We start from the raw sequence: 24837 nt of genomic DNA, 5'->3' as shown, positions 1-24837 counted from the left end.
CGGGTTATTAAACCGATTTGCACTTGAAATGTGCGTCACTTCCCAACTGAACTAGTACCACTTTTAAGTATGATTTATATTTCCCGTTTCATTGCCTAATGTCAGCATGTCAAAACAAGGTCCTTATTTTTAAGACACTCCAATTTTACAGCCATTCTTGGTCAAATTATTTAAAAAAAGTCCATAGACATAATTCCATGGAAAACTGAATCAGTCTACTGGTGAAGTCATCGTTTCTCACAGGGAACACTAATATACTCAGGCAAAACATGACTATTAATGAATATGGGCCTCAACATCTATTTTACATTAATTTATCTTTGCTTGACTTGTTTAGCCTTCCACTTAACCTTAATATTTCAAACAACAAGCTTAACTCCTTTGCAAACGATTCAGGCATTTCCTCTTTGGATGTTTGAGTCTTAACATTAGGACCAGGGAAAGCAAGACTAGAACATCCAAGACCGATAAGCAAGGCTACACCTTCAAATTGCATCAAGAAAATCAAGGAAAACGGACACACACACTATCACAAGCTCGTTCATTATGGGTTACAGGGCATTCTCTTAAGTGGTCAGACATAGTCTCAGTCACACTGAAGTCAGAATAATCAAATACCTTTTATTAGAAACATCATCTGAAAATAACTTATCTAATGCAACAGCACAGGTGTTTACAGCTCATTCATAAGTGTCAGACTGCATTTTTACTCCCTTCCCTAACAAATAACACTTATTGCAAACAAGATAGCAGGATTTTACAAGCAGCAGCTTGTGATCACATGACAGTTAGAACAACATTGTGCTTGTATAGCCGGTCAGTACTCATAAATACTGAACTATAAACACAGGGTTCAAACCATTCAAGCATTCTAACAATACACAGGACATCATAAACAGTTTCAAATAACTGTTGCTTAATCAAATACTGCAAAAGAAAACAACTAAAATCTTTAAAAAGAAGATGTTTTTCAGTTTATACTTTTAATCTGCCGATGAGTCATTTTCCAGTCACTGGAAAAGGGCAACATCATAGCCTCAAAACCAAAGTGGAAAAGAAAGAAGCTGGAAAAAGCACTGCCAATCCAAAGCTGATGAAATCCAAAACAGTATTTTAATATACATATTGATTCATTTAAGGGGAGGGGAAAAAGCTAAATACAAAGCCTTCAGTTTACATGCCATTTCAAAAGCAAAGCATGCTTGCAATGTGGTCTGATGTGGCTCTGGGAACTTTTATTTGGGGTATAAAAACAAGGAATGCTGTTCAGAAGGTGTTTCTGATCTTAGAGGAGACTTGGACGAGGATCTCTCCGATCTTCTTCTGCCAGTTGAGGATGTGTTTGGACTCGGCACACCACAGCTCCCCGTGCCGCGGCTCGGCGTTCTCACAGCGCTTCCGGATCTCCTCCTGCTGCTCCTGTATGGACAAAACACACAGCGCGCTGAACGAGAGGCAGCTGAGGACATCCCAGGGCCTGGCACGCGCAACGCGAGAGGCTCACTAGGGGAGAACAACTTCAAAGCACAGCAACGTGCAGCAAAGCAGGGGAAGTCAGGCCTTTACAGTGAATTATTGTATAAGCTATGAAAACAAATGAAAAGAGAAGTGGAACTATAGCAATGATGTGGGAACACCACCTGAAGATTGCAAAATGACTTGGTAAATTATCCTACGAAATGTAACTCCAAACCTAGTAAGCCTACAGTCTTTACAACAGCTTTCCCACCATATATTATTAATTAGTCTAATTAGCAGTAAACAATGAATGCTTACCTCAGTTCCATGTTGAAGTTCAAACTTATAGAAGAGAGCCCAGGCATCCCCCAGGTCTGGTTCGATTTTCACGGTCCTGAGAAACCACTCTCTAGACTTTGTTATTTTCCTCTCACTCCAGAATAATCTGTAGTAAAATAATAAATGCATATTATATATATATATATATATATATATATATATATATATATATATATATATATATATATATATATATATATATTCGGTCAAATGCCATTTTCAAGAATGAGAATTTCACACTGTACACAGTTTCTAGCAGGAGGTCTGTACTTTGATAGCACAACATAAATGAAGGTGTTCTTCTGAAAAGCCACCACAGAAAATGTCTACTTAATGTATATTTGGAAGGCTTTAAAAAAAATCCCATTCCTTCTCATGTGCAATTAATTTCTCTAGAAAATACACTGACAACATTCTCCTTTTAAAGGAAATAAAACAAGTTGGTACAAAGATACTGTTCCAGGCTGTATGACATACTTTGCTACTGCAAGCAAGACGTGAGGATCATGTTCACATTTCTTCAAAGCGTCTACACTCTTGGTCTTCCGTTGAGGTCGGGCTTCGAGGAAAATTGCTTCTGCCCAAAGTATTCCTGAAAAGTAAAAACAATAAAGATCTGTTAATTGCACTGTGGGGCAAATTTAGAAGTGTACTGGATAATAGCTACTGCTGAAGGACTCCAGGGTATAGAGTACAGCACTCAAACCTGACATTTCAGTTCTGTTAAATGTCAAATCTTTTCAACTCACTTTCCTACTTAATACATTTGTTTGTAATTTTTTATGTGAGGGGAGAGATCAGTTACTCACACTTAAAAAGTCCCTGAAGCCTTTTTTTTTAACCAGATAAGAACAACAAACTTACAGATGAGACAGAGATTCCAGAAACACTGCATAAGATAATAAAATTGTGCCGAATCCTGAGCAGATGCTTATTTTAAACAGTTTACACAAGTGCACTACATTTACACATTTCCTACTAGGGGGCACTGCGAGGCTGAATATACAGGGGTTTTCTGGAATACAGTGTGTTAACAGTGCTGTGACAAATACTTCCTTTTAATTTTGTGCGTTTCAGTTTATTTACAGGAGTAAAACAGTTTAAAGACACAAACTGAATTTCAATTGGCCAGGAAAATACAAAAGGTACTACAAATAATCACACACACTGTATATTATACATATACACACATATCATCATCATGTATTTCTTAGCATATAAATATCTTATATACACATGCATCTCTCAATCATCCTTTGTCGATCCACTGCCGGATACACATTACTAATTTTGTTTAAAACACATAATAGGTACAAACAAAAGTGAAAATCAATCAATGATGTGACCTATTCTCTCCAACGCAAGACTACATGCATACAATACACAAAATACACTTAATTTCAAATGTCCTTGGCTGACCAACATTAGTACTACAATAACTTTGCTGTTCGTGTGTGAAAACACTCGACTAAAACCTGACAGGTTGTTGGAGACGTGCTAATCTACCTCACCAGAATCTTGTTCTGCCAGGAACTCTTCTACTCTCGCTCTTTTAAGATAATTTAATACTTATGGGTAAAATAAAAGACCAAGCAGTCACAAGAAAAGTGTTTCATTGGCTATTTTATCTTGAAAAGCAAGGCATGTTAATAGTACCTGCTTCATTTATCAATAAACCATTCAAGGAACAACCCCCCCTCCCCCCAAAAGTAAACAGTGTACAAAATTTGGCTAAGCCTCACAGAGAGGGATTCATTACACATGCATGATTTCACCATGCATTACAGGAAGCTAACAGGCTCCTGTTTTTTAAGAATTTGACACGTTGTTTATTTCTGGTTCGCTAGTTTTTAACAGGAGCTTGCAATTGGCTGATTAGGGCCCTGGGGTTTCACTAATAAGTGTAGTTTCGATGACAGAATATCAAAACAAGTGGTACAATTCCCAAACCCAGATGTGTTGAAATGTCCATTTAGTGAACAAACTGAATAACCTTCTTACAAAACATACAGCAGCCTAATACTGCCCTCTGCAAAGTGTTTAACTTGTGTATGAACTATAGCCAACCGTACATACACATATTATAATTTCTTAGCATATATTTATCTTATATACACATCTCTCTCATCATCATCCTTTGTCGATGCACTGCTGGATAGATATGTATATACACACTAATTGTGTATAATTTGATCAGTCTTCCCATTAAGCAAAATACACGGCTACAAACAAGTGAAAAACAATCAATGATGCGAACTATTCCCACTCCAACGCAAGACTACATACAATACACAAAAAATTCACTTCAGAGAATGAGCCCGCTATGCACCAGGGCGCATCTCTCCCTGGGTATTTCAGGATCACACGGAGGGCTTTAAAACAAAGACAACCGCCCCATGAATCAACAGGAGTCTTATCCATCTCTAACTGTGAAAGGACAGTGACGGTAAAACGTTCTCATCTTGATTACATTATCAGCCGAACAAAGCCCATTAATCTTTTTCAAAGGACCCATCAAGATTGTCCAAAGAGGGAAAGTAATGCAAGTAAAAGCAAATCACTTACCTAAACACAGGCTATTGAAACACCATCCCTCAGGACTTAAGCACTTCAGAAATAGCTAGAGATGTGTGGAAGCGGCCAATGCAACAGTAACAGCTCAAGTCTCTCCCACACAGCCCTCATATGCCCGGCTCCTTATAAACATCCTCATCCAGTTAAGTCTTTCATATTTATATTTATGTCTTCCCCGAACCCCTCAACTACACACAATTCCCAGAACTTTAATTAAATTATATCTGGCATCTTTAACAGGGGTTATTAATTAATCTCCTTAAGCAAATTCTGACCTCAAACACACTAAACCGTGATCCAATTCAAACATTAATTCACAAACTGCACACTCCACCTACTTGGACTCACTAATTTCAACAGCCAAATAAGTGCATGTCTACTACGGTTTGTAAAAGCCGATCACTCATTTCAAATGTCCTTGGCTGACCAACATTAGTACTACAATAACTTTGCTGTTCGTGTGTGAAAACACTCAACTAAAACCTTGTAAATCACAAAGATGACAGGTTGTTGGAGACGTGCTAATCTACCTCACCAGAATCTTGTTCTGCCAGGAACTCGTCTATTCTCACTCTTTTAAGATAATTGAGGGGAATAAAAAGACCAAGCAGTCTCAAGAAAGGCGTTTCCAGGGTTCCCACGCAAATCAGATTTTTTTTCCCCCATGATAATTTTCTGATTTTCCATGATTAAATTTATTCATTTACAACTAAAATGATGGAAAGAATTGTACACAGAACATAATGAGGATATTGATAAACACAATAGGAAAGAATCACGTAATCAGTGTTTATGAAACACTACTTCACAAGCTTGTCTGATATTACGAGTATCTTGTCGGAACTCACACAGATGCTTGCTGGAGGTCGTGTGTTTGATATCACGCTCTACGACTGGCTCACATACGGAGACAGGACAGTGCTGGCGCTGACAGAATAAAGCAGCATGTAGAAAGCAAACCGCACAAGAAACTCGGCAAAAGTGAGCTTTGGGATAAAAAGTGTATATTGGTAAGTTTTGTAGAACTTGTTTATGGTTTTGAAATACAATTTAATTTGTTGAATAGAACAATATGTATTGTTATTTGCTTGATTTTAAATAAATATGTATATCATACATTTGGCTACTTAATTTAAATGCAATGGACACTTCATAAAAGTTTGAGCATTTGATGTAGGCAGGGGTTCTCAACACTGGTCCTGTGAACCCCTGTGTCTGCTGGTTTTTGTTCTAACAGAGCACTCACTTGTTTAATTGAAACTGTGTATGATAATGAGAGAAAAAAACCTATTTCTCAGAAACAACATTTCCATCTACAAGAGATCTTCATTAGGATCCATATCCTGATGATCGTGTGTAGATCGAAATTTTTTTGCTAAAAACCTGTGAAGCATGGGTTACATAAAACTTTTTATTTGTGCACTGGAGCTGTGGTAAGTGTGCAGGTATTTCTTTCTTTTGACTTTACATGGATTTTGTTGTACCCTGCACCTACTAAGTAAGTTGGATGTGCGTGTGATTAACTTTTACTATTAACTTTATTTCACATAAAAAGGTGATGATCATTCTGGCAGGTCCTGACCAATTTAGTCAGGATCGCGTAAACGGATTTACGTCATTCTGCTCAAAACCTACACAAACACTGTGAATTTAATGGCTGAATGGTCAGATTCTGCTCAGAATTACATACATTTGTAGTACAAGAATGCAACCAAGAATGCAACCAATGATCTTGAAAATGAGGAAAGTCTGCATGTTGTGAACACACTGAGCTGCTTTGTGTTGCTATATGGTTATAGGAGTTGTGCTTAGCGTATATGCGCTTCACACGAACTCTTCCAAGACTTGGAAATCCCTGTTTAGATAATATCGGCACAGAGCAGTGTGATCATAATAACCACGTATATTACAGAGTACGTACTAAAAGGAAAATTTAAACAGGATTTCATACAATTTTATTCTGCACCATGGAACTTACTTTGCATCATAGTGCACATTATATGTCATGTATGTTGTAAATGGGTTTGACTGTGTATATGTGTAGCTATTTACCATGACTTTCCATGACCATTGTTTTCCCCCATGACTTTTCCAGGATTTTCTATGACTGTGGGAACCCTGTGTTTCATTGGCTATTTTATCTTGAAAAGCAAGGCATGTTAAGAGTACCTGCTTAATTTACCCATTTGTCGCTAAACCATTCATGGAACAAGCCGCCCCCCCCCCCCCCCCCCAAAAGTAAACCGTATACAAAATGTGGCCTCACAGAGAGGAATTTGTTACATTGCATGATTTTACCATGTATTACAGGAAGCTAACAGGCTCCTGCCTTTTAAGAATGCATTGTTTATTTCTGGTTCGCTAGTTTTTAACAGGAGCTTGCAATTGTCTGATTAGGGCCCTGGGGTTTCATTAATAAGTGTAGTTTCGATGACAGAATATAAATCAGATAATGGTACCATTCCCAAACCCAGATGACATGCAATATCCATTTAGTGAACAAACTGAATAACCTTCTTACAAAACATACAGGAGCCCAAAACTACCCTCTGCAAAGTGTTTAACTTGCTGTAAACCTATTTGGAGTTTTTCACCCTGCTCCCGCTGTACCAGAGGTGCCAAAGCACAGAAGATGAACAGTTTCTTGCTGAACAGAATTTAAAACTGGTTTTCTACCTGACTCATGGCAGACTTAAATGTAGGATACATCTCTGAAATGCATCCGGTGCCATGACCATGTTCTGTTTGACAAAACTGGCCCTGGAGCTTGCAAGTAAGCACTGCCTGGGTTAGAAACGCTTAGCTGTTAGCGTTTACAAAGGAAATCTGATATTTAGAACAACATGCAATAGGTATTGTATCGCATATCCTCCATCTCTTCAGCAAATCTATATTATAGAAGTGCCGAACAAAATATGTTGGGATTTAATTGGTTTAGAAGCAAATCTCAACATTATATAAAAGTAACCTTTAGATCTGAGATTTAAAATGAGCACAATTATGACTTTTGTGACTACTAACTTTTTTTACATAAACTATAAAAACTAAGGTGAGGAAGCAACATCCGCAAAATATTTTGACACTGAGAACAAATTAAAGAGTTCATTATTTAATCATCTATCATTGTCTGAGATGGAAACTTTGTAGTTTAGGTTCTTAATAAAAAGCTTCACTTGCCAACAATAATAAAACATACCTGGATTTAACCCAACTTCCTAGAGACAATAAATCTGGCAGTTATTTATTTTATGTTTTTACACCTTGTGCCAAATTCTTGCTGTAAGCTTTCAGTAACGTATCACTTTTACCAAAAGCTGCATATGGGCAAGTAGAATCAACAGCATGATGTGTTGATAGATTTTGAAACTCCAGGCACAAATTTAAAACCACGTTCAATGAAACTAGTTCATTAGAAATGCTACATTGATGGGAAATGACATTTCAGAGAACCAGCAGACAGACGGGCAGCGCTTACCGGAGCTGGGACACTCCTGCAGGGCCTTGGCCATCAGCGTGTTCGCGATATTCTTGAGACCCGCTCTGTACTCCAGTCTGACAGACTCCAGCCTGAAATATCAACCACATTGCATGTAATGACAATCCTTGTTAGTGCAGTTTCTTATTTTTATTTAAACATTTGATTTCATTTGGAGAACAGAACAATAACAACACAAACTACAGTATTCTGACGCATCTACAAAGTATATGCTGTTCTTAGAGGAACATCTACTGGATTTTTTCTTTTCTTTTTCAGTATAATTTGGTTAACATGTTTTTAGATTAAGACTAATTTATATTTCTTAATTCATAAGAAATGAGGAGATGACTCATTGAAGCGAAGCAGAGGAGTTCAGACTGTGCGTGTGTGTCAATATACCCACCACAGGTCCGGGTTCTGGGGGTTCTTCAGTCGGGATTTCTCCAGGATGGCTCTGGCTCGAGTCAGCTGGCCAGCCTTCTCTTCCAGGCGGGAGAGGAGGAGCCACAGAGCAATGGACTGCGGGCATTTCTTCAGCTGGAACATGAGCAACAAGACATTTTTATAACTTATGTGGACCATTTCAAAACTGTCACTCACAGAAACTAACAGATTACGTTGTATACATACACTTTTTTTTTTTCTTTACCAAATGTTTTAACAAAGTACAGTGAAAGTTGGATTAAATATACATACATTCCCTGCTTTGTTCCAATAACACTAATAACTGAACATCGCAAGGACCATCTTTCTCTCGGTAAACACAGTCTTTACCCCTTGGTTGTAGGCCTCTCGAGCCTTGTCCATGTTCTCTGACTGCTCCTCTATCTGTCCCTTCATCATCCAGAGCTTGGGGAAGTCTTCGTAATGTTTCAGGGCCTCGGCACACAGCTCCTGAGCAGCTGCGATATTCCCCAACACCCACTCCAGCTTCACTGATTTCATAAACACCTGAAGAGCAAACGCCGTTCAGAAAGGTTTAGTAAATGCCTCTGTGAAAACTTCAATGGACTATGAATAAAGGAAATGTGCATTACAATGAGAATCAAAAGTCCTTTCCAAGGACCTGTAACTTAATCAAGGTCTGTCCTAAGATGACATCACTCTCCTTCAGTGAAGCAAAACCAATCTAGTATACAATCAATTATTTCAGACTAAAGTATAATTATATATTTTGTTTTAATAAAAAATCATAAGGTAGCCTATTAGAGTACTTGTCTGCCAATACCCCTGAATATACAAAGGAAACTTTAAATACATAGCGCAAAAACACTCTGGGCTGAATTTTAGGACAGACAACCATAATATTTATAGTCCTTTGTTCACTGTAGTAGAGAATCTCGCACTTTGATTCTTCCTTAAACGTTCATTATCTAGTATAATTACTGATAAGTAAGCTATTCCTTCTGACGTTCAATATAACAAATAGATGACAAATGTCTAACCTTGAACAGAGGATAATCAGGAATACATTTCACACATTTGATTGTAAAATGCTTCTAGAATGTCAGTGCCAGCATTAGGAATACAAATGGAAACTAAGTTACAGCCAACACAGAACTTAATAATTTCCCCACAAAGTAACCCCTTTGAATGGGAAGTCTGATGCCTACACTACACTGGTGCTAAAGGATCACTACGCTGTGATAATGTGTCAAACCCTTTCAGTTTCACAGGTTTCACTAGCACTGCAGTTATCAGATCATTTGATACAGCCTACACCACAGATAAGATAAATTGGCATTCCTTTGATGGAAGCCACACATCCAAGGTTTTCCCTTTCTGTCATGTATCAGGTTTACAAGCCCCAACTTGAGTTATCACAGCAGGCAAATTAAATGCACCATTAAGTTAAATAAACACAGCTGTAGATGCAGACCTAAGGCAGACAAAAAAAAAAAAAAGCCAACCTTCTACCTAATAAACGCTTTATTTTGACGCAGTTAAAAATGTGATTCCTCCTGTAACAAATGTCTCATCTAATGTTTTTAAAATTCAATATCTAACTTCTGACTGCAAAAAACACAATTGAAAAGTGAGAAATCAGGAAAAGAACAGTACTATTAGGACAGAATGGAGTCTGCAGATAAAGTAAGCAAGCATATAGTTTGCCCAGATCAGTTTTCCAGACTTTGTATAATTTCAAATGATTTCCATGCTTGCATTTATTCTGCATCATCTACACTCAAAATGTTACCCATTGGACATTGATAAAGCATCTAGGTCATTCACGAGGGTGTTTCCCTTTACTCGGCCAAGTTTTTGTTGGGTTTGTTTTTTGTTGTTTCTAAATGGCTTGAGGGCATTAGCAAAGCAACTTCTCACCCCTCCTCTAGTTTCACATAGGATCCGATGTCAAAGTTGAAAATTAAGATAAATGAGTTGCAGATCAAGGAGGGAGGCAGTTCCAAAGCCAAATTAGGGGATATTAACAGATAAAGAAAATATGTAGTTTCCAGTATCACTGGTGCAGGTGGAAAAAAAAAAACACTCTGGTAGGAAAGATACTTAATTCTTTCCCAGGCAAAGGTTAATTGATTTCCCCCCCCACACACATATACATGTTTATTAAAGACATAAACAAACACATATACACCCACACACATCCTCAAACAAATAGTCTCTTGTATTTTTACCCTTTTTAATTAAGGCATTTTGGTAAGAACAACGCTGATAAATGGGATACAATTGCATGGGAATTTTGGGAAATATTTGCACTGAATGAAACTAGTGTGCTCTCGTGTGTAATAAATTTAATTTGCTGGGCTCTTCCCACACACTGACCCTGGCGGTGGGTGCACTGCTCCGGGCCTTGGCCAGCAGTCTCCTCGCCCGCTCGTACTCATTGTTCTCAGACTCGAGCTTCACGGCTGCCAGCCAGATCTCTTCACTGTTCGGGTTTGCCTGCAATGAGGGATCAAGCGTGGTGTTGTCACAGGTACAGAAACAGTTAATGAACTAAAACATTCCCTTACAAAGTATATACATGTTTAAAACAGTGCTAGCTGGCCTACTGAATTCAAAGACTAGTCAGAAATAAGTCAATTCTGTTGATATTTTACAGGTAACTTTTTGCAAAATTATGCGACTCATCATTTCATCAAGTCTGTACAATATGAAGGACGAGTTGCCCAAAAGTCATGTTTACAAAGAACACAATGCACCTGGAGTAATGGGTGTAGTCCCAGCCTGATAAGCATCTATCGTTGTTCTCCAATTATCCCAGAGCTACTCACCTGGACTTGACGTCTCTGAATTGGGCACATGGCAGAGAAATAAGCCCAGGATACTCGCTAATTGTCCGATCCTGACCCATCTTCTGGGATTTCACAGTTTTGGTAGAATCCCAGGACCCGTTTCTTTCAGTTGCAGAGTTCCTTTTGATTTACATCAATTACCTGAAAAGCTAAAGCCAGGATGCTTCTCGCTGCAGGCACGTCCTCAGCCAGCCACTTTGACTTCGCTCCCATGAGCCACAGGACCTCGGCCTTGGGACAGTGAGCCACAGCCCTCTGTAGGAGAGCTTCTAGAGACTCCCTAAAAAACATGGATGATAATCAGAAAACATCGAAACAGCACTGTGCGGTCACCCACTTCATCTCACTACCAATTCATTCACACAGGTGTAACAAGTAAGGGCATCGCAGACGCCAATCACGGTGAAAGGTAACGTAATCAAATATAAAGCACAGCAGGGATAAGGATTTAACACCTGCTTAATTACAGTTAATGTTTAATGGAACTGCTGCAAGGACCATTACATAATTAGGGCTCACAGTAATCCAGAACGTACATGAGGCCAAGTAAATTGGATGTGAAAAGTATCCAGGTGTGACGAGCCAACAGATCTGTAACAAAACAGTTAATCAGATTCCTCACAGAGTGTTAAATGCAGAGCCAAACTACAGGAGTGTTTACAGCCCTAAGAGGGAGGAGATGCGTATTGTGAAAGAGTAAAGCATCAGTGCTGTCCACTTCAAGACCCAGATTCAAATGAATGGCAACTTCCATCCAACTGCCAATATCAACCTTCAAACAGGTTAGCATTTGCCACACGCTTCTCGACTCGTATGGATGAAAAGCTGCCATCACTGGGTTTGGAGCTAGCAGGTGGAAGTTTTGATTTAATCTTGGCCCAGAATCAAAGTAAGCAATTCTCACTGATCAGCGTACAAGGTTGAGTGTCTTTACTGGTTCGATATTTAACTACGAATCCACACCTGGTCCCGTGGTTCTTCTCAAAGTAGGCCGCCCGCAGCCACACACTCTTCTTGCTGGGGAAGACCTGCAGGGCGTGGGCATAAATGGCTCTTGCACACTCCAGGGCACCATGAGCAATGCACTGAAAGAAGAAAGTAGAGCAGAAGGATCAGACTACAGACGTTTCACGGGAGGTCTTGATGTAGTCAGTGAGCATCGCCAACATCTTAAGAGCCACTGGACGTTGCTCTAAACAAACAAAACATGTTTTTTAAAAAGTGATTTCAAGCATTACACTTTCAGAATCCTCCATCCAGGTGTGCTTGCAGTCTTCCTCTTCAATGCCGATGCCAATGACGGCTCGAATGACAGCCTGACAGGTAACCACACTGCCAGCCTTATCACACTCCTCTGCATCCTGAAACCAAAGAGAATGAGAACATTACCCACCAGCTTGGTCGCTCAGGAATGGACAATACAGTTAATTTTACATAGCATTATGAATCAAGTTCAAACTCCTGTAAAAACAGAATAACTTTGGGCAGAAAACTCCAAATTACAAGATAAATGCAATAAAAGAGTCCTTTGTGATGATCGTGCTGTGAAGGCATCCTGCCAATATTGGGTTTTATTTTTATTTGTATTAATATGATCTACTCCTAAAGAGTCACCTTTAAACAAAATGGAATGGGGAAACAGTAGTGATGAAAAAATAAATCAAATAGCAGAGATGTTTTTGACAAGCTCCAACTTCCTCGCTTTGAAAAACTGATTTTTATGTGCGTGATAAGGACGCTCTTATGAGTAGCTGCTTTTTATTTTTTTACCGTTGACCCCTAAAGGTCTCAAATAGAGACTTTGTTTCCCACGATCCCTTTTCCGGGTGGTCTTGTCATCAGTCTGCATGACCATCTTTGATGCCAATCAAGCTGTCCTTTCTTAACGGATGCCCTTCCAACTGGGGCTCACTTATATAATTATAAGACAACTTGGCTCTCTCCTGCCTTATATTGTTCTGTTATGTTCATCCAAATTTCAAGCCCGCATCACTGCCAAGTTCCATTCTAATGTAGAAAGTCAGTATTAGTCATTTCAGGGAAAGAAAGCGGACAAATAACTGCTGTCAGGGGATGGTTATGCAACAAGCGAAGAAAAATAACCGTGCTATGAACAGTTCAATGAGACAGACTCTAAAGCGGGCACAAATGGAATATGGTTTAAGGAAATAAAAATGTGCTGCATTTTGTTTATTTTATTTTCAATGCCTGTGTATAATTATATGGCATATTCTGAGGGGAAAACAGGACACCTAACCAAGGTCATTTTGACACCGCACCACACGCCAACTTTTAATGAAACAATCTGTCTAGACAAAGCGTCTCTGAACTGTCCAGTTAATGTTTCCGATTTCTGATCATTTGAACTAGGAGGGTCAAAGGCTCAAGGATATTGGTCGTTTACTTGTAACATAAATAAAGGAAAACTTAATTGTCCAAACAATATAAAAAATAAAACACTCAAACACACATCTCTGACTAAAATGGATATAAAAATGAAAATGGCAGAGGCAGAGAATAAGGGGGGATGGGGGGGAACTTTATGGATTCAAACAATGTTGTGTCCTGATTTACCAGGGATCACACACATGGTTCAACAGCTTGTGATGCATCCCCTTTCAAGAAACAGGTTTTTGCTTTAGACAATGTTTTCACTAAATTTCTCTCCCAAGAGAAGATCTCTTCATGTAAAATAAAACGTACAAAGCACCGGATTTACGATCAGTCCCAAATGTAGCCTAACGTGACAGTCTAAACAGGAAAAAAAAAAAAAAGACGACTTTCGGATAATATCCAGTAACCTGAACAAGTTTAACCTTGGCTTTTAATCAAGTCACACTGATGTGGTTTATAATTACATAACACCACAAAAAAGACGGAAAACAGTCAACAGTAGACACCCGAGGAATTGTACAACAAGGAACCACAGAGCATTCTTTGTGGTTGAAAAAGAATTAAAACATCATTTATCAGTTTACACAAATATGAATGAGATTGAGCTAACCAATACCATCATGAGGTAAACATTATTATATTCCTCAATTGTTCCAATACATCACATTTATAGAGCTGGGTTTAACTAGAGCAATCTACATATAGTGCCTTGCTAAAGGGTACAGCAGCAGTGTCCCCCACCTGAGACTGAACCCACGACCCTCCACTCTGGTGTCCACAGCCCTCACCAGAACTCCACACGTCCTGATTCATCAACACATCCAGAAACATATGTGCAATGCAGTCTTTGAGACCCAACCCCACACAGAAATGACGGCTATACCTGAATCCACTGCTCTCTGTTGATTTCCACTCCATTGGCACGCAGAGAAGTGATGGCTCTGTCGATGATCTTCTCAACCATCTGCGTGTTGCCATTGGCCTCCTCCAGCTTGGCTGCTGTGATCCAGATGTGTCTGTCGGTGGGGATGTTCTCTCGTGCCTTGTTCAGGACCCGTCTAGCGTTCTCATAGGTCTCCAGCCTGGCAAGCGCCAGCCAAAGCTGAAATGAAACAAGAACCAATTGACCTCCGACAACTTTGATTGATGTTACGGTTTAGAATCTGCTCTGAATATGAATAGGAGAATCTCCAGGTTTAAAATGAGAAAGATAAAGCACAGTAGCTTTTTAGTACTAGACTAAAAAAAAAAGTTTGTTAGGTGCAAACAGGAAGAAAAATCTTGTAGGTTATCTTAGCAGTCATACATTTCAGACATCAGCTAATTATCAACTACGAAGATAACAGTCAGTGGGATAAGTGATAAGTTTCTGTTGTCGTAGGTAGCCCAATGCACCTACAAGGCAAAGGGCTGAATTCTGGGTGAACTACTATGAATCTGATCATCAAAAGATCTCCTCAGCTGACAGAACACGGAAGTCCACACGACGTTCCAAAACAGAAAAATATATCGTAAAGGGCCGAACCACAACTATTCAAACTGCTCCTGACCTCCACGCTGGTGGGACAGCACTCCACCGCCCTGCTGAGCATGATCCTGGCATCCTCCGGCTCCTCCAGCTCCACCGCGGCCTTCCACAGCCGCACGGACTTTGACACGTTCTCCAGCGCTGCGGGGGACAGAGAGGCATTTACAGGAATTGCAGCAAACTGTCACCCAAGATTTACTGCGGACCACGGAATTACAAAGCCAACCATTGTCAACCATCATAGAAACCCTTGTTGTAAGCCGTTCAGGATCCATCAAATGGAATTAAAGAAGAGTGCCCCCACCACCCACCACAATTCAAAACAAGACCATACAAAAAAATTATTGGCGTACAATTTGTGATTGAGTAACAGAAAAGGCTATTGATGGCACCAGTGACTGGAAATGCTATGTCAATAAAGAATACTTTACTACAGCAACAATACTATAATAATAAACATGAACACAGTGTTATTTTTAATTCTTAAGCACTTTATAGTATAGCAAATCCACATATTACTGTCTTTTGTGGCATCCATCATCAAACCTAAGAAAAATGTTTTGAAACCCACATTCTAGGTGTTGAAAGATGTTGTTTAAAGATGCATAAATTAGCTTCTACTATGACTGATATCACTTATGTTTGGAACAAATTGCCAAAATCTAGATTGCCTTTGAAATTCCATTTTAATGCCAAAATTTTATTATATTAAAAGTAAAATGACAGGCAAAATCCTGGTTTAGAAGATTTTATCTAGCATAAAAATATCCCTTCTTTCAATAGTTCAGTTAAGTGCTGCTCAATAGGACACGTGTATTCTTGAAAGAGTGCGAGTACAAAACAAAAAATCCATTAATAAAGATTAAATTAAAAAGCTCTAACATGTTGGTGCAGATTAAACATCTAAAGGAGCACCTCCACAAAGCTGTCATGAAGAGGAAACAGGCTATTTATCCATGTCATCTAAGTATGCTTACTTGGAAGAGGCCAACAGAGGCAAGACGAGCAAGAAACACTGGATCCGTCCTGCAGAATGAGAGCAGGGGAACCTGAACCCGGCCTCAGACGGTGCGTTTTCAGCTTTCCTTATTCCCAGCCAAGCATTGCCTCGACACAATTCATCTCACCCCCTCCGTAACGCTCGATAACAATCATTACCAGCTGTCCTGTGCGAAACATTACACCTCAATAGACGGCATCTTAAACAACCTCTGCAAGAGCCCGACTTGACACTAAAGCCGTTTGAACTACCAGCTATAGTTTCCACTTATATTAGCCAAAAAAAAGCATCCATTTACATTTTTAGATTAAAGCCGCATTAAATGATACAGAATGGTTAAATGCAATGTTTTGCAAAAATATTCACACTCACGATCAAATCTTGGGAGGCTGTATTTGACTACACCCCCCTCTACAGAGTCCTTAACTCTCTCCAGATGCACAACGGGCTGCTAATCTGCACCTCTGTATGTCAACAAGGGCTCTACGCTTACTTTTTCCTTAGGAGCACTGTGCCCCTAAATTGAAAAATGTAGGGGCAGTCTAAAATTTAGGGGCAATCAAAAACAATGAGTTGCACATCATCATAAATGGTTCATATTTAATGCTAAAATGAAAAACAAATGCAACAATGTTCAAGACATTTAAATACAGTGCTGTACAGTAGCTAAAACCAAAAAAGGGGCAATTCGTTCTGGGGAGGCAGCTAGCAAAGTGCGGTCCGTGGGGGGGATGGCGGGGACAGTCAGGTCATATAGGGCACTTCCGGGGAACAGCAGCACCATTTGTTTTTTCAATTATTATATCCATTTATATTTTGAATTCAATATGTATGGCACTAGTTTGATCATATAGTATAACACGCCATGGTTGTGCAACGCACTTCCAGAGGCTCTGAGGCACGCACTACACATTTAAAGAAATGTGTTAATCACTTTTTGGAAAAAAAAGAATTAGGATCTGTTAGTTACAAGTTTTAAAATAATCTTTTCAGACTTTTTATTGCTTGCTCTCCTTTATTGGCTAACCTAGCCACTTGTTTTCTTGCTAATTTTGTTGTCTGTGTGTACTGTACCGCTGTATTACATCTTTGTACTGTGTCTGTTTTGACTGTTGCTTGAGTGCAGTGCGTGGGTATAATAAGAGCGTGTTATGAATAAAATGTATAATAATAATGTAGTTCAGGAGGTAAAGAAACAGGCGTAGCTTCTGAGACACACATGAGTTCAAGTAACGGGAAAGGCTGAGTACTTTGTGCAGTTTAAACAGATCCAATGTGCAATATCCTTGACGGACAGCTTTTCGGATCCAGAGGCAGCGGCCTGCAGCAGCCAAGCGTCTCCATCCTGCCCTTGCGGCTCAGTGCGTCTCTCTCCAGCACTCTGCGTCATTGTTGTGATCACCATGTGAGTTCAACTGTGCACATGTTGCAGCAAACTGTCTTCAGTGTAATTCAATGTGAAGTGCTTCTATACTTTCCACGGGTGTAGCTGCTGCCTGCGCCATCTCTCAAGGATTTTTTTGTAGTAGCTGGGCCTAGGTAGACCCAACTAATCGATGATTCATTACATTTTAAGATTTTAATAATCAATGCGAAGTTGATGCAGCCCTGGTGTGTTTTAATGACGAGGCCGCTTAGACCAGCTAGTAGATGATTGGATATTGTGCCAATGAACCGCTGCAACACTGGGGCATAAACGTCATTCACAGGACTTGTAGTTTTCGTTGCCGCCTTGGTTAACAACAATCAACAATCCACAACCGAACTACATTTCCCACATCTTCCCCCGTAATAACGATTAGTGTAAAATATCATTATCATAATCATGTCAATGTAGTATTTCCTTATAGAGCTCAAAAATTGTATTTGCACTGTGCACCCAAATTGTATTTCACATTTGCACAACATTAGTTTTACTCGCAAATGCGAGTAAAATGCTCGCACTGTAGAGCCCTGTCAACGTTAGCAGCTGGGTAAAATAAACCACTGAAAGCAGCCACATTTGGGCGCAGGTCCTCACCTTTCCTCAGGACGCGCTTCTTGGCCCGGATGTCCGTCTCCAGCTCGGCGGCGCGGATGTAGATGCGGACGGACTGAGGCAGGTGCCGTACCGCCTGGGCCACCACAGCCTTGGCCGTGTCTCCGGGCTGCAGCCGGGCCGCCTCCAGCCACACGTCCTCACTCTGAAACACAAGAGGCGCCCAGAGTTGAACGGCATCCCCGCACCTTTCATTTTGAAACGACAACACTGTGCCGCATGAATGAACAAAGATCACAGTACCCACCTGATGCCAGCAGTCAGACTGACTGCAGACAATACATTATATGGCCTGTGTCTGCCAAATGAGTCAATTGTCTTGAATTTAACCATATAGGGCGGTTAAAAGGAAACAACTAGTCTTCAAGTACACATCTGTACAGCACTAATGAATAATATATATATATATATATATATATATATATATATATAATATATACAGTGAGGGAAAAAAGTATTTGATCCCCTGCTGATTTTGTACATTTGCCCACTGACAAAGAAATGATCAGTCTATAATTTTAATGGTAGGTGTATTTTAATAGTGAGAGACAGAATAACAACAAAAAAATCCAGAAAAACACATTTCAAAAAAGTTATAACTTGATTTGCATGTTAATGAGGGAAATAAGTATTTGATCCCCTATCAATCAGCAAGATTTCTGGCTCCCAGGTGTCTTTTATACAGGTAACGAGCTGAGATTAGGAGCACTCTCTTAAAGGGAGTGCTCCTAATCTCAGCTCGTTACCTGTATAAAAGACACCTGTCCACAGAAGCAATCAATCAATCAGATTCCAAACTCTCCACCATGGCCAAGACCAAAGAGCTGTCCAAGGATGTCAGGGACAAGATTGTAGACCTACACAAGGCTGGAATGGGCTACAAGACCATCGCCAAGCAGCTTGGTGAGAAGGTGACAACAGTTGGTGCGATTATTCACAAATGGAAGAAACACAAAATAACTGTCAGTCTCCCTCAGTCTGGGGCTCCATGCAAGATCTCACCTCGTGGAGTTTCAATGATCATGAGAACGGTGAGGAATCAGCCCAGAACTACACGGGAGGATCTTGTTAATGATCTCAAGGCAGCTGGGACCATAGTCACAAAGAAAACAATTGGTTACACACTACGCCGTGAAGGACTGAAATCCTGCAGCGCCCGCAAGGTCCCCCTGCTCAAGAAAGCACATGTACAGGCCCGTCTGAAGTTTGCCAATGATCATCTGAATGATTCAGAGGAGAACTGGGTGAAAGTGTTGTGGTCAGTTGAGACCAAAATCGAGCTCTTTGGCATCAACTCAACTCGCCGTGTTTGGAGGAGGAGGAATGACCCCAAGAACACCATCCCCACCGTCAAACATGGAGGTGGAAACATTATGCTTTGGGGGTGTTTTTCTGCTAAGGGGACAGGACAACTGCACCGCATCAAAGGGACGATGGACGGGGCCATGTACCCTCAAATCTTGGGTGAGAACCTCCTTCCCTCAGCCAGGGCATTGAAAATGGGTCGTGGATGGGTATTCCAGCATGACAATGACCCAAAACACACAGCCAAGGCAACAAAGGAGTGGCTCAAGAAGAAGCACATGAAGGTCCTGGAGTGGCCTAGCCAGTCTCCAGACCTTAATCCCATAGAAAATCTGTGGAGGGAGCTGAAGGTTCGAGTTGCCAAACGTCAGCCTCGAAACCTTAATGACTTGGAGAGGATCTGCAAAGAGGAGTGGGACAAAATCCCTCCTGAGATGTGTGCAAACCTGGTGGCCAACTACAAGAAACATCTGACCTCTGTGATTGCCAACAAGGGTTTTGCCACCAAGTACTAAGTCGAAGGGGTCAAATACTTATTTCCCTCATTAACATGCAAATCAAGTTATAACTTTTTTGAAATGCGTTTTTCTGGATTTTTTTGTTGTTATTCTGTCTCTCACTGTTAAGATACACCTACCATTAAAATTATAGACTGATCATTTCTTTGTCAGTGGGCAAACACACAAAATCAGCAGGGGATCAAATACTTTTTTCCCCTCACTGTATATATATATATATATATATATATATATATATATATATATATATATATAACGGAGCAAAGCCCTCTGGCTCCCTTACTTTGGGACACATCTCCGTGCCCTTCATGATGAGGTTCCTGGCCACCTGCAGTTTGCCTGTCACCTCCTCCAGACGGGCCGAGGCGATCCAGGCAGGGGGGTGGTGAGGGTTGGTTTCCCGCACAGATTTCAACAGCAAGCGGGCCTTCTTGATATCGCTGCCAGGAAACAGAGCAGGGAATCAAACGATTAAATCTCACTAATGAGACAGCAGGGATCACAATATCATTATTAGGATTATTATTATTATTATTATAATCATCATCAAGGAGACTTTCACAGTCAGGGATGATTGTTTAAACTCAATATAAACTCATAATGTGTTACATAATATATGTTTGACGTATTGTATTTTAAGCCTTATTATGATGTTTGATTTTATGGAAGTGATATCTTTGCAGCTTCCATGCTCACTGACTTAATGAAGATTCAGAGTCAGCTTGTTTAAGTGCAGCATTATTGCAAATAATTCAGCTTACTTGATGTCACCACCGTGGGTAGGTATCATGGAGTTCAGATCAGTCAGGTAGCCCTTTGGGTCGACAACGGTCTGTCCGCTGACCGAATCAGACACCTGGAGGACACACAGAAGCACCGTCAAGCAAATGACAACACGTCAAACATCAAAACCTAAAGTAATTTACAATACTCGAACACTGGCTGAAGACATTAGTTGCTACACAGCTGTAAAACACTACAACATTTTTACGTGGATCTTCATAACACAAACAAGCTCTCAAAGGCCAAGAGTCCTGCAGTATCTTGCATGCGGGGGGTTGAGTTTGTCGAGGAAATGGGGGGGGGGGGGGGGAGAATATTTTTGTACAATAAGAGAAAGAGCCGAGAAGCCACCACCCCTACCTGACTGAGCCTCATGTCCATCAGCGTGTTCCTGGCCTGGCCGATCTTCCTCATGTCCAGCTCACCTGTGCCTGGGGTCATGAGGCCAGGTGTCATTCCTCCGGGGTAGGGGGTGTTCAGCCCTCCAGGGAACGGAGTATTAAGCCCGAAATTCTGTCACAAAGAAGATCCAATTCATTAAAGTGGCACTTAATGAAAACACATTCTAATAGGACTGCTAATCAATCTCAGAGCAGTCAAACTCCTAAAATTCTCATCTCTATAGTTGGCATGTATTTGAATAAAAAAAATGACATGAAACTATGTACTGATACATTATAGAAAAAATAAATGTATATATACAAATTTAATATATAACTTATTATGGATGACATTATACATTCATTACTCTACTTACATATACTGTCACAAATCAAAAGATGGCCATGGAATTAATATTGTTCTTATAGGTGCTGACATCTAGTGGTAGCCTGTATACTGTAGAACTGCAACATCGTTTTCAATTTTTACAAATTATTTGCTCACAGTAAAGAGGCTCTAGAACTGCGTGACAATGTGTGCATATTTCTATGATGGTTAAGTTAGATTAGGGATGCTGATTACAGTTGGTTTTAAGAATAATATTTTGAATAATTAAGCTGCATTCCACATTTTAATTAATTTTAATTAGTTATGTTTAGACAGAGTGGCTTCCAAAAGGGGTTGGGTTTGCATTTCCAGTTAACTTCCACAAAGTCAGTTTGAGAAAGGGCTTAGTTTCAAATGTTGGTGTTGGTTGAGGGCTGGGGCTATTGTCAGGGCTAATGTAATAGTGGTTACACCATAATGTATAGTATGAAGACCTTCAGATTTTTCAATACAGTATTAGACTTAAGAACAAAGATTCATCACAGTGTGATTTTAGCATGATACATTATAAATTATCTTTGCATTAAATTCCAAGTTGGATGTTTAAATAAAAATAAAATACAAGAGTGGAAAAATCAATCTCATCAATTAAAATGTATGGGAAAATGTAAAAACAAAACATAATTACGGTTTAAAATTAAAAAAAAACTAGAAAGCTCCAGTACATAAATCTGTATTGTTAACAGTGACTTATTAAATTACTGTGTATTATTAAGCAATTCCAGTTTATTGGGTAATTCAATAACAAAATAGTTTGACAATCACTGTAGTAGACATGCTATAAAAATTGCAATATTCTTGGTATAAGTGAAAACTAACACTGCAATATGACAGTTATTCCTCCCAGAATTATCCTCTTCTCTTCTCTTAACTGAGCCAAGTTTTTTTATTATTATTATTATAATGACATTGAACGAAAGTCATTTAACCAGGTAAAAAGAGATTAATTGATACTTTTCTGCTTCTTGTAGCAACGATGACTTTCACTCACGCCATAACTACAAATATAAAACTATATTAAAACAAAATCACGTGAGTCTCTTTCATCTTTCAGGGGGAGGGAACAATATTATAATAATAAAAGCACACTTACCCCTTGCCTGGGATCCACCGAGGTATGGTTTTCTCCTGTCTGCAGGTGCTTGGCGAAGAAGCTGTCTGGCACAGGTGTGAGTTTCTCATAGCGAGGGTTCCTCTGACGCTTGTTTCGGGCATCGCCCACTTCCGGAATACTGAGCCATTCATCTTCTGTGACCTCAGCGAGCTTCCTCTGCAGGCAGGAGACGGGACAATTAGTTGGCCCTCTGCTTTGCAAAATATATTTTTTAAACAATAGCACAGCCCTTTAAAAAATAAACAAATGTGTTGGAAGGTGTAAGTGTGTTCGATAACTGAGTACACATCCTGTCTGGGAAAATATTAGGACCCATTTGTGTTCCCACTGTACACACCTTAAGGTCAGAAAACTGCTGCTGAATTTTGGGACGCTCCATACGGTATTTCTCAATCTCTTCCTTCTCTCGCTGTTCTCTGAAGAAAACAACAACAAAAAAAGCTCATGAAAGGTGACTTGAAGACATAAAAAAGCTGTATTTTACTGTTTTTGTTCGTTGGTTTTGACAAGTTAGGGATTTAAGAAATCTGTTAACTTATACAACTTACCTTCTCTCTTTCCTTCTTTCATCCATTCTCTTGTCCAGAGCTGCATAAATGGCGTCTGCTTCCTCATCATCCTTTTCATATGGTCCGCTTGAGAAGAGACTGCCAGCATAGCCGTTAAACTGCAATGGAAATGCAATCAATGAGGAGCTTCTTAAGAGGGATATTTAAAATCTGATTTGAATAAATTATTGCTGTTAACTTCTAGTAAACACCTCACACACAATCTTTGTAAATATTAGTTCACTTGTTAATGTTTACATCAGGGGTGCAGGCTTTAGGATGACACTAAAATCATTACTGGGATAAAATGTACAATCATATTTTATGAAAGCAGCAGTGACAGATGTCTTTGTAAATATGAAACAAAGCTGGACAAGGTGGATATAGTTGGCACGCCGTGTGGGCCTGGCTCATTACCTCATCATAATTGGTGTCGTTGAGATCTTCATCATCATCATCCGCCTGGTTCTTCTTCATCTGATCCCCCACGGTCCTTTTTCCCGGGGGAGCATGGCGATCATCCACCGGGTCGTTGGCATCGCGGGCAGGACCGATATCAGAGCGAGTGGTGAACCCAGTGGCGCTGAAGACAATGTCAAAGTCAGTCTCAATGTAGTACCCCTCACAACTCTCACTTACTACACAATTACACAACAACAACATCAACAACAATAATCTCCATGTGCTCCAAGATCTACATTAGTGCACTGAAATACATTTAATCACTCATATTGTGGGACACACTATCAAGCAACTTTACTATTATGCAAATAAAATCATTATACAAAGTTTGTATTGAATTAAAACAATTTGACACGCATCCAGTAGAACACTCTTAAACCATATTTTATATATTATTACGTTAATAATTACATATCAAAGGAATTTTGACATAAAAACTGGTTCATTCGTCTGGAGGACTCTTCCACTTTATGATTATTTCAGTTGTTACGTAAACTTCGGATTTTAAGAAGTGATAAAGTACGACTCATATGGCATAACCATCAATACCATTTGACACAGGCAACTTTCTACACTTACTCAAGCTTACCAAAGGAATTAGATTTGAATTCAAGTGCATGCATAGGTTAAGGTTTAAGCCATGCATGCAAAGCAAAACTGTAATACTACAAGTTAGCTGGTTAAGACACATTACAAGTGCACCCATATCTTACAGATTGCATTTATTGTTTTTCAAGCTGCATAGAATTAAGGCAGAAAGACTATAATCACATCACATTACCCTCTGCCGAGGCCAGGTACATATCCCAGGGGCGCAGGCATCCCCAGGAAAGGCTTCTTCTTCTTGTTGAGCGTCCCGGTGAGGGCCGACGCTGCCCCGGCCCCGGAGAGACTGGAGGTTAACCCGCCTCCTCCACCGCCGCCGCCGCCGCCGCCACTATTCGAGCCTCCTGATGCATTTGAATTGTTCCTCGACCCTCCTGATGCATTTGAATTGTTCCTCGACCCTCCTGATGCATTTGAATTGTTCCTCGACCCTCCTGATGCATTTGAATTGTTCCTCGATCCTCCCCTGGACGAGTGGTTGAAGTTTCCACTAGCCATGTTGTTTCTTCCTCGCCAGCAACTACTTCCGGGTTAAGCAACGATTCTAGAATGTGTGGGCAGGTCTCTTCCGGTCTTTTACCATAGAAGTTTAACAGAAGTAGATTGTCTTATTATTATATTTTGCGGATTTCATTTCAGTTGATCTAACAAATACAAGCGCTACAAT

At 39.9% G+C, this 24837-nt stretch overlaps 1 protein-coding gene across 1 annotated transcript; it reads right to left on the bottom strand.

Moving 5' to 3' along the window:
- Positions 1-601: 601 nt before the first annotated feature.
- On the bottom strand, positions 602-24703 carry prpf6 (PRP6 pre-mRNA processing factor 6 homolog (S. cerevisiae)). The gene is made up of 21 exons (XM_066702398.1): positions 24346-24703; positions 23520-23685; positions 23103-23221; positions 22892-22970; positions 22534-22710; positions 21033-21185; positions 20651-20745; positions 20173-20329; positions 18049-18211; positions 15051-15169; positions 14384-14602; positions 12345-12467; positions 12070-12191; positions 11248-11386; positions 10634-10753; positions 8624-8800; positions 8253-8386; positions 7847-7938; positions 2275-2389; positions 1777-1903; positions 602-1419 (listed from the first exon to the last, which is right to left on the bottom strand). Exons 1-21 carry the CDS (start codon positions 24666-24668, stop codon positions 1267-1269), a joined length of 3072 nt encoding a protein of 1023 aa, XP_066558495.1. The 5' UTR covers positions 24669-24703; the 3' UTR covers positions 602-1266.
- Positions 24704-24837: the final 134 nt, after the last annotated feature.

The sequence above is a fragment of the Amia ocellicauda genome, chromosome 4 (assembly GCF_036373705.1).
Source record: "Amia ocellicauda isolate fAmiCal2 chromosome 4, fAmiCal2.hap1, whole genome shotgun sequence".
NCBI classification, from domain to species: Eukaryota; Metazoa; Chordata; class Actinopteri; order Amiiformes; family Amiidae; genus Amia; species Amia ocellicauda.
This window is presented reverse-complemented; position numbering and strand designations above follow the sequence as displayed.

What these genes read in the sequence shown, in the direction of transcription:
- prpf6 (XM_066702398.1), bottom strand. Translation starts at nt 24,668, where the DNA reads ATGGCTAGTGGAAACTTCAACCACTCGTCCAGGGGAGGATCGAGGAAC. An exon ending in CGGTGGATCCCAGGCAAGGG is followed by an intron (nt 21,186 to 22,533) that starts GTAAGTGTGCTT and finishes TCTTTGTGACAG; the next exon opens with AATTTCGGGCTTAATACTCC. An exon ending in GCTGTCCCACCAGCGTGGAG is followed by an intron (nt 14,603 to 15,050) that starts GTCAGGAGCAGT and finishes GTTTCATTTCAG; the next exon opens with CTTTGGCTGGCGCTTGCCAG.